Source organism: Acanthisitta chloris, unplaced genomic scaffold, assembly GCF_000695815.1.
Source record: "Acanthisitta chloris isolate BGI_N310 unplaced genomic scaffold, ASM69581v1 scaffold19226, whole genome shotgun sequence".
In the NCBI taxonomy this organism is placed as follows: domain Eukaryota; kingdom Metazoa; phylum Chordata; class Aves; order Passeriformes; family Acanthisittidae; genus Acanthisitta; species Acanthisitta chloris.
The window spans coordinates 18648-28535 of record NW_008676704.1 but is presented as its reverse complement, the minus strand read 5'-3'; the positions used below and the strand labels follow the sequence as shown (position 1 = coordinate 28535).

The window sequence follows — 9888 nt, the reverse complement described above, 5'->3', positions numbered from 1 at the left end:
ACCATTTAGCTCCAAAAACTCTTCCTGAAAAATGCCCTGAGACTTTTAGGGGAGAAAAGGCAGTGATGAGCAGAGGGGTGGAGGGTTGCTGTGAAGAGAGCAGAGCTTTAGACTTAAATTGCTATGGAACTTAATTGCTATTCCCAGAAATACTTGAAGTATCACTCAGCAGCAAGCTTTTGTTTCACTTCCTATGGAAATTACAGGCTTGTGTTAAGGTAGTTTTACTTTTAAAAGAACTTGCATATTTTTCTGATTGGTATGACCTACCAAATACTTTCTGTTCCATAATGAGCAACTAGGAGAGTCCGTTGAGCATGGGAGGTCAGTGCAGAGTATATTTTAGTTTAAACTGAAAGTTAAATACTTCAGATAGCAGAGTTAACTATGAACACGTGTGGCAGATCACTAATGTGTTACATTTTAATTCTTTCCCACAGAACTGCTTTTGGAAGATGCAACTCATTAAGAATGAGCACCAGAGAAGTGCCGTGGTAGGCTGGGAATTTATGTCATGTTGGTTTCCTGTTTAAAAAACATTAGGCTGGTAATTTTGAAGGGACAGCAACAAAGTGATGACCAGGTGCCAAGTGCCAGCTGTCCTTATTCACCAAATTCAAGAAGAATTGGATAAAGAAGAAGAAGAGATAATGGTTTTCCTGTGCCGGGACCTTGCTCCTGACTTGGCCTCTGCCAATCTTAGAGAGATCTTGGTGGCTTTGAATGAGAGGGAGAAACTGTCTTTTCTTGGTTTGTCTGAGCTGTTGTACAGAGTTAAGAGGTTTGACTTACTGAGAAGGATCTTGAAGACTGAGAAAGCAACAGTGGAAGCTCACCTTGCCAGAAGTCTCAGACTTATCCCTGATTACAGGTAATACATCAATTTCAGATTTCAAGGCTACCCTGTCTTGTTCAAAATAAGTGGGGTGGGGTTTGTTTGTTTTGGGAGTGGGTAGGTGGGTTGGGTTTTATTTATTTTTTTAAATAGGTATTGAAGGTAAAAGAAAAGCAGAAAAGGGCATTATATCTAGAGTTACAGTGAAAAGAGTATGTCAAGTTTAGTCCCTAAATTAAACCTCAGTAGTTTCTTACAAGTCCTGGTATTAGAAGCATCTACATGTTTGTGTGTTAGTGAATAAAACTAGTGATGTTTGTAGAGTCTCAGATTAGCAGTTTAAAATGACACTTTAAAGGAACATTGTTAGTTAGAGATACCTTCTTTTCCAGCTCACTTTGGGCATGTAGCCATGTGCTATAGCTTTTCTCAAGGAACCTCCCTCTTACTACTTTTTACTCTCTTAGTTTTGAGAGTTCTAAATGAAGATGTTCCAGTTATTTTCCTTGAGGGATTTCATAAAGAAATGCATGTACTTGTAAGGAAGATTTTCCTGTGTTAACTTCTCACTGAAAGGAAACCTTTGTAATTAATAGGTAAAAAAGTTAAAGATGTGTTCTGTTTTGTCATTCTCTCACTTGATCGATGGTTATTACAATCCATCTGAATAGCACTTGTGCTGATTAGCAAGAGTAGGTATTTTATAATTGGATGTTGAGGAAGGGTAGTTTTTTTGCCTCTTTATTAATTGGAAATGGGACATTAAGACTGAACATGGTAGAAGTTGGGTAGTTGGGCAAGGGTGGAATCCTGCTGCAAGCTAATGCTTTAGAAATATCTCAACTTTATTTCAGGGTCCTAATGGTAGAGATAAATGAGAATCTGGAAAAAGAAGAAGTGGGTTCTCTTGGTTTTCTACTCAGAGATTATGCACCTCGTATGAAAATAGCAAGAGATAAGGTATGTGTCTCTGCTGGTATTCTCCTCTGGAGCAGAGTTATAAAAGTAAAAAGATAAGTAGCTAGACAGCAAAGGAGAGGAGACAGTACTGCAAGGAGTAGACAGACATCAGTAAGTGGACGGGGAATAGTGGTTTCTATCTCGTTTTGTTGGTTTTTTAATTCAAGGAAAGAAATATGGAAAGCAGAGGGAACAGTGCTTGCTCTAGTGTATGTTGTTAGAATGAACCTCACAGACAGAAGGCATTTTAAAAGTTTTCAGTATTACTAATCTAAAAGTTCATATAAGAAGGATCTTAAACCAATATGAAATGTATCTTGAATTACAAGGTCACTTCTTATGTTTGTGCTCTGCTTAATTTACAAAAGAACAGATTTATTTTAATTATGTCTTTCTCTGTACCTTTGTGTTCTGAAATTTTCTTCTAAGTTTTCTGAGAGAAGTTCAGTAGAGGGTTCAGAAAACTTGACCATTGTGCATAGAAGACTGACAATTTCTGTCTTCTTCCTCTGAGTTTTTTTTCTTTTTCTATATTTGATCAGCGAAGGAGAGAGGCCCTGAAAATTTCCCAGAGCTTTTCTTGCCTCTTACTTTGCAGCATGTGAGGGGACAGTCCAAGGGGTTGGCCTTGTAGCAACAACGAAATGCCAAACTGTTTCCTGAGAAACTTAAGATTCATTTTTAAGAATATAATTTTCTAGTTTCCATTACTCCTGTGATAATACCAAGAGTTCTTATGTCTTCCTGATAATTTTCTTAGTGTTTCAGAAGGTAACATCCTTACATTGTTTATATAGCCCTGATGAGTTCCTCAGGGTATTTTCTGGGTTACTTGGTTACTTGTGATAAAGAACAAATTACTGATATGTTTGGTTTTCTGTTACTATTCTAGAGTTTTCTAGCTCTTGTAATTGACCTGGAGAAACTAAATTTGGTGTCTCCTAATCAACTGGATTTGATAGAAAACTGTTTTCGAAATATTCACAGGATAGACCTGATTAGGAAGATTCAGAATTATAAACACGAAGGTAAGATGCTATTTTTGCACTGGTTACTCTTGATAGCAAGAATCAGATGTGCTTTTACTGAAGATAAAATTATAAATTAAAAGTCAAGGTTGTTTGCATGCTTCACAGATGGAGGCTTTTAAAACGGTTGCTATATCATGGTGTGTTTGTGTGTTTCTGTTAAATTTGCAGCTTTAATGTCCTCCGTTCTCTCTCAGCCAGTCTATGTAAATGCACGTCAGGCATCTCTCCCTAATCTCAATCTGATTGATCCCTCTTATAATTCAGGGGTAAGTGTACAATAAATCAGACAAATCCTTTATTTCTAAATATTACCATGCATTAAAAGGAGATTCATCTTTCAGAGCCTTAGGAATGAGGGATTGCTAGTGGCTAAAATATGGCTTGGTTTATTTCTGTTATTCCTGTTTTTTGCTGTGTTTAGGGTCTGATTTAAGTCTTCTAATTGAGAAAGATCCCCTTTAAGGAACTTACGTGAATTTTTTCCTACTAGTTGAACATATAAAATCTGTATCTTGAAAACTTTCTTCTACTACACTGTGGAGTGAAAAGCTTTGCTTTGAGTCTTCTTTGCAAAACATGTTATTCTTCTTTGTACTTCTGGACCTTGCAGGGAAAGTAGCTTCGAATTTTTGAAGGTGAAGATTATAGTTTTTTAAGAAGAGTTTTTCAGATCTATTTTTTTTATTATTTGTTGTAATCTAATTTTAAGGAAGATATTTTAGTATTTGAAAAGCCATCAAATCCCATCTCCTGCAGTATTCTTTATATTTGAGTTAGGTCTAATACTGTTATAGTATGACCTTAAAGTTTCTAGCCTTGCTAAATTTGATGAGATTATTTCTGTCATGTTTTCAGAAAATATGTGTGTATGAAGCTTGCTTACAAGACACCAGTGATGCTATTTGTCTTTACCAATGAAGGCATACAGCTCTGTTTTTCAGACTACTAATAGGAAAGTGTTTGCACAAACTTTCCATATCATGATCATATCGTTAAAATTTTCTTTCTATTTCAAGAAAAGTTCTTTCCTGCTGCACTATAGGAAACAAAATTCACATTTTCAGAGGGTTTTTTTGTTTGCTTCACTACATGAGGGAGTAAGCTTATCTTTGCTGTTCATGACAAGCTGGTAATTTTTTTCTGAGGAGGAAGAGTTTTGGTGTTTGCTATTTGTTTGTGCTTTTACTAGGGCTTTTTAATTTGTGATTTTGTAATTCTAATTAGCTGGTAGATGTGAATCTAAAATATGTAGTCCTTTTATGGAGGAAGAAATACTACTCTGTTTTATTTTGGAACACATGATTATTTATTCTTGAAGGAGAGGGAAAATTACACCTTCTTTTTTCATTCTAGATTTCAAGTGGAAACAGAGACAAATTACAAAATAGACAAAGTCTTACTCTGGGTAAGAGCATTTTCTCTGAGTTTTGATAATCTAGAAGAGCCAAATGATGAATTTCATTGTATTATAAGTACTGTTGTTTGATAGTGGTGTTTGTGGCTCTGAAAACTGAGTCTGACCTTATTATTTGGCTTTGCTTGTGCTTCCACATCTTTAAATGTTATTAAAAATTGTTGTGGGCTTTCACTGTCACAATGTTTGAAGAGAACAAATGCTTTATTAAGAAAACCATGGATAAGATTGACTAGCCGACTCTGGAGGCCTGTGCAGTGCAGCTCTCCCCAATTAACTCTTGAGTAGAAAGCTTTTGTGTTAGTTCAGTGGTGAACTCTCCACCAGGCCGGCCAGGAAGTTGTGCAGTGAGTACAGGGTTCTTCCCATGTGTTTTGTCTGGAAACCTGAAATGCCTCTCAAATATGGTAATTTTTAGGAGTACTTGGCTGAATTGTCTTGATGTGGGAAATACTATTTGTTTATTCTAGTCACAAGCAATTTAGAACACAATCCAAATAACATTTTAGACGAAAAAACTTAGGGGTTTTTAAACTTCAGTAGCACACACAGAAACTTAAGAGGTCCAGATGGGTGAGAACTTCGCTGAATCACATATGTTCCTCTTTATAACTGATCTGCTGTCAAAGAAATATCACTGGTACTTACGTACTGAGATTACTTCTGTATGTTTTAACTGCAGCCGAACCAATCCACATGTCCATTCAGGAATTGGGACCAGTGTCACATAAGGTACGTGTTTGTGCACATGTAGACATGTAAATATAATAACCTCTGTGGGTATTTACCTTAGTTTGTGTTTTATTTTGAGACTTCCTTTAATTGCATGCAGGCAGAACGATGTGTACACCCTCAGCCACACACAGGTTCTGTGAATTGCTTTTGCAGAATGGATTTTTAGTAGAAAGTATTTACTGCTGCTCTGGAAGCAGCAGCATGCAAATTCATGAGTATATGGGGTGCACACAGAACCTGTACATTTGTTAGTGGAGGCTAAGTCAAAACCTTTTGGAGGTCAGGCCTCTTGCTATCTGCATTAGAAATCACAGGGCTTCTTTGCATGCAGTAGATTTTGTTCTTGATTCCCTCCTCACCCCTTGCTTTCCAGGCATGAGGCAGACATGCTTTGGGTATTAATGAAGAATGGACTAGTGCTGTTTCCACTTGTAGGCCAGGAACCAGGGAGTTACCTGTAGCAAACTGATTGTAAACTCTTCAAAAGAGAGAGGAATTGTGATAGTCATTACAGATTATTTAAATAAGGAAATAAACCTTGTTCTGATGAGCAGTGCTTGTTTGCACACCGGAAGAGCACAAAGCTTCTCTACATTTAGTGGCAATGTGAATATATAGCTCCCAACATCTGAATAGCAGTGACAGTATTAAAATGCTTATGTATTATAATACTTATATAGTATGAGTATTTCTTTTATACTTAAAAAAATACTAATTTGAAAATACTGCAGAAGGATCATTGCTGTCATGGTGCAGGTCTTTAAACACCCCCTCTACCCCATATAGCAAAAAAACTTCAAAACCTGATGGATTTGAAGATCTGTTCAGAGTTAAGGTTCATTTCAAACTTGCTTCTGTACAGCCTTAGTCTCTGTTTAAAAATCATTAAGGTAGTAAGATTGCATAACACAAGGACACAAAAGCTAAGCCTGTACTGGAAATAGTCCATTTCTCCTGATTTTTTTTGTTGTGTAGATAAGGCATACTAAATCCCAGTAGATTTCTGCTAGCTACTCTGTGGAAAAACAGCTGAATGTAACTTAAGAGATCTGAGGTGGTTAAAGTTGAGAAAAGAATCAAGTCTGTAAGTTGAGAGTGATATACTAATTTTGTAATTGTCCTTTCACATTCCTCAGGTGCCAGATGATCATTACAGAATGCAAAGTCAACCTTTAGGAATATGCCTGATAATAGACTGTATTGGCAATGACACAGGTAAGTCTCTGGAATTTGAAGTTCCTTAACTTGTTAACCTTGGATAATTTGGTATAAAGAATATGATGTACATTTACCAGCTAAACTAGGGTAATGTCCTAGTCAGCTCCTCTACCAATTCTAGTAAGTCTTCCAAAGCACAGAGTTAAAGGCCCAACCTGAGGTTAAAACCAGCTGTGCTAAGTATTGCAAACAGTGTTTATTTGGGGTTTGGAGCACTCTTTCTGAACTAAAGAACTTGTAAGAGGATAGACTGAATTTTGGGAGGGAGAAACAGGGCATTTAGAGATTAACAGAATAGCTAAGCTACAGTCATACAACAAGTTATTGGCAAAGATGGTAGAGGTAGTGTTTCCCACCAGCTGACAAAAACAAGCTCAAAGCTGTTGTGCAGTTGAAGTACAGTCACATCAGACACCATAGATTTTGAATAGCTGAAGGCATGTGATCCTTTATTAATAATGCACCTAGGCTTCTGACATATCTTGCATAGTTTAGCTGAAACTACCACCATAGCTTTATAGGAAAAGGAATTTTCTTCATTCCCTCTTGGTTTTCTTAGAAAACAAACAAACAAACAAAAACCTTAGAGAGTTGTCCCTCACTATTCTGAAGTCTGAATACACTAAAGAAAGAGAAGAGGGCAGGAAGAACATTAGGAATTGTACCTGTGGCATCCATTAGAATCTGTAGCTATCCCAAGATTTAATCTCAGCAAGCTGAACCAGTAATAGATTATATAGGATCAAGGATTACAACAGTTGAAAATGCCCAGTGTAAACGACATGAATTCATCAAATGCCAATAAAATTCAAACTGAAATGCAACTTGCTGTTTCATAAACAGCTGCTTTTGACTTTTCCATTTAGAAGACAATTTTTATCCTTACATTGTAAACAATCAAGGGGAGAAAAAGCAAGTTTTTTAATGTAGAATGGAGGTGCTCAAAAGTCAGTGGAGGTTTGTTGGAAGATGATTAGTGTTGAAGAAACTTGACAGTTTCTGATCTCAGGTTGCAGCATGTAATGCTGTGGTTTGTATTTCTGATTCATTGTTAAACTAAAGTGTCACCTCTAAGTTTGTTGAGTTTAGGGGTTTTTTTTTGAACTGTGAAACTTAGTGTGTGTATGAACCAAGGTGACACCAGGTTTCATATCTCTGTGTATCTGCATGTGCCAGTGAGATCAGTAATTTACAGGAAAAGCACTCTGGCTGCTGTAATTCTTGTTTTACATATGCTGCTCTCTGACAGTGCTTCGTCAAGTCTGTAACTGCTAGATGGTATTGACACTGAATCTTCCAGCTGCATTTTGAGAGCATATTTTATTGCATGAGGTAGAGGGGATTTACCTTTCTATTTCCAAATTTAAAAATTGTCTGGAAAATTTTTTCATTACTTTACAAAATTAAACAGGATTGGAATGAAATTAGAGTTCTTGTTCATCACCTCGCTACATATAGAGTTTGTACTTACCCTCTATTTCGCTGAGTTCTCTTCCCTGTTTTCACTCTGGTCTTTTTGAGGAGAAGAGTGTGGTAGTACAGCTGCTTTGATGTCAGTTTGAAATAGCCTCTGCTAGTTAGGGATTGTTAAACTTTTGAAGTCAAAGAACAATCAAACTTCTGTGTGTGTAAGGCACATTACATAAACATGGCACTTGATCTTTCTTTTCATATCAGGAACTATGCATGAACAATATATATGTGGTTTATATTAAAGATGCAATAGTACAGGTATGAGTTATAGTAGTAACTTGTGGTTCTCTGAACACTTAATACCTGTGGTTTTAACCACTGTGTATCTCATTTCACTCCCATATTAATAAACATTCAAAGTAGTTATTCAGAGCTTAGTGCATGTTCCTGTAGCACAGGTTAACACAACAAGACAGTAAAAGCTTGGGGTTTGGCTACCTACAGTGTTAATTTCTAACTTGGGTTCGTTGTTCAGCTTTCTTTTTTTCCCTGAAAATACCATTATGTCACAGTTAAGACTCGGGTGTCCATTCCTCACCTGGAAATCATCACTTAAAGTCCGTTTTATATAATAGGAAGCATAAATCACTGCAGCAGGTTGATTTTTGACTGATGAAAGGGAGCCTTTATGTTTCTTATGCAGTTCTGTATATCTGTAATAACTATTCAGAATAATTTGAACAAGTTAAAAGGTGAAACTTTCCATGCTGTTCAGATCACTCCTTACCATTTCAAGTATGTGAAGCATTTTCTAATGCCAAATAATAGTCTTCGCTATCATGAAGTACAGAAATCACGTTAAAGACAACATGCATATAGCACTACAAGTATGTAATGTACTGTGGTCAACAGTTGAGTTTTTAATGATTATGATGAAATAACTGTTCCAATAGCAAAACACTGTAAATACTGTAATTCAAGGTAGTTTGGATTGAGCCTTGATGTGCTGTGATTTAAGTACATCTTGCTTCTTTCAGATGTGTTGGAAGAGACCTTCAGAGGCTTAGGTTATGACGTACATAGCCACAGATATTTAAATATAGACACCATGAATCAAACATTGCTTGGAGTTACAAAGCTGCAGGTGCACAGAAATTGTGACAGCTTCATCTGCATATTGGTCAGCCGTGGATGTCCTCAAAGCATCTTCTGTACAGACCATACTTTTTCTGGATTCCCTTTGGAACAAGTAAGGAAATACTTCACAGCAGACTCATGTCCAGGACTCCTAGGAAAACCGAAGATTTTTTTTATTCAGAGCTACGTTGTGCCAGAAAACGACCAAGAATATACTAGTCTGTTGGAAGTAGATGGGAATGATGAGAATATCATTGGTAAAGTCACTATCCCCCAAGTAGCAGACATCTTCTGGAGTCATTGCAAGACGGATGCATCTACACTAGAAAAATCTCCAACTTCATCTTCATATTACCTGCGTTGTCTGGCCGAGCTACTCCGCAATCCTGATAAAAGGTAAATTTTAAAAAGGCAAAAAAATAACCCTTTTCCTGTGACGGAATGTTGTCACAGAGAAAGGGAAACCTCAAGTTTCAGCCCATCTGGTCCTGAAAATTGTCCTTATGCAGTGTCATGTGCTAAAAGACAAGTATACCTGATCCTCAAACAATGGCATAGAAAGGTAGCCTAAAGTAAGGAGTGAAGTTTCTGATTCTGAAAAGTAAAATTAGAGTGTTATGGCACTGGGGTTTGCAGAGTGAGAAGGGAAGAACCTATCCTGGATAATGTATGTCAGAGATTTAGACAGGATTGGAAATCTTCCTTCTCCAAGGTAACAAGGCCCATACCAGGCTTCTGTCAAATTGAGGATTGCTATGTACCATGACAAAAAGCTCTGCTTGCAAATATAAAGAAGTCAGTGCCTAAGTTCAGGAAAAAGGCAGTAGAGAGGGAAGGATTTTGTACCTTCTGTAGGTACAGAGCCACTAGATTGCCAATGTGTAATCTTGAATTTAAACTGTCAGCAAACTTTTATTTAAAGTCTATTTAAAGAGATCAAAAGAAATCTGGATATATAACTTGCCAACAAAGGTTTTCTTTAGACAGTTGATCTACCAGGGAGCTAACAACTGCTTTTCAAGGTAGTTGCAGCATTGACATTTAGTACCTTTTTACAAACCCTAAACCTTGTCATGAATTCAGAGATCATCATATCAGCATGATTACTATCACAACAGTGATTTGGGTTAGAAACAGTTTGTCTC

General features: G+C 36.8%; 1 protein-coding gene across 1 annotated transcript; it reads left to right on the top strand.

Moving 5' to 3' along the window:
- The first annotated feature begins 575 nt into the window (after positions 1–575).
- CFLAR (CASP8 and FADD-like apoptosis regulator) lies at positions 576–9143 on the top strand. The gene is made up of 8 exons (XM_009076238.1): positions 576–871; positions 1690–1795; positions 2688–2823; positions 2995–3092; positions 4180–4231; positions 4923–4972; positions 6112–6190; positions 8644–9143. Exons 1-8 carry the CDS (start codon positions 576–578, stop codon positions 9141–9143), a joined length of 1317 nt encoding a protein of 438 aa, XP_009074486.1.
- The last annotated feature ends 745 nt before the right edge of the window (positions 9144–9888 follow it).

Bases quoted from the DNA above. Each gene is read 5' to 3' on its own strand.
- CFLAR (XM_009076238.1), top strand. From the start codon at position 576: ATGACCAGGTGCCAAGTGCCAGCTGTCCTTATTCACCAAATTCAAGAA. The intron at 872-1,689 runs GTAATACATCAA...ACTTTATTTCAG, and splicing joins AGACTTATCCCTGATTACAG to GGTCCTAATGGTAGAGATAA. The intron at 2,824-2,994 runs GTAAGATGCTAT...TTAAATTTGCAG, and splicing joins TCAGAATTATAAACACGAAG to CTTTAATGTCCTCCGTTCTC.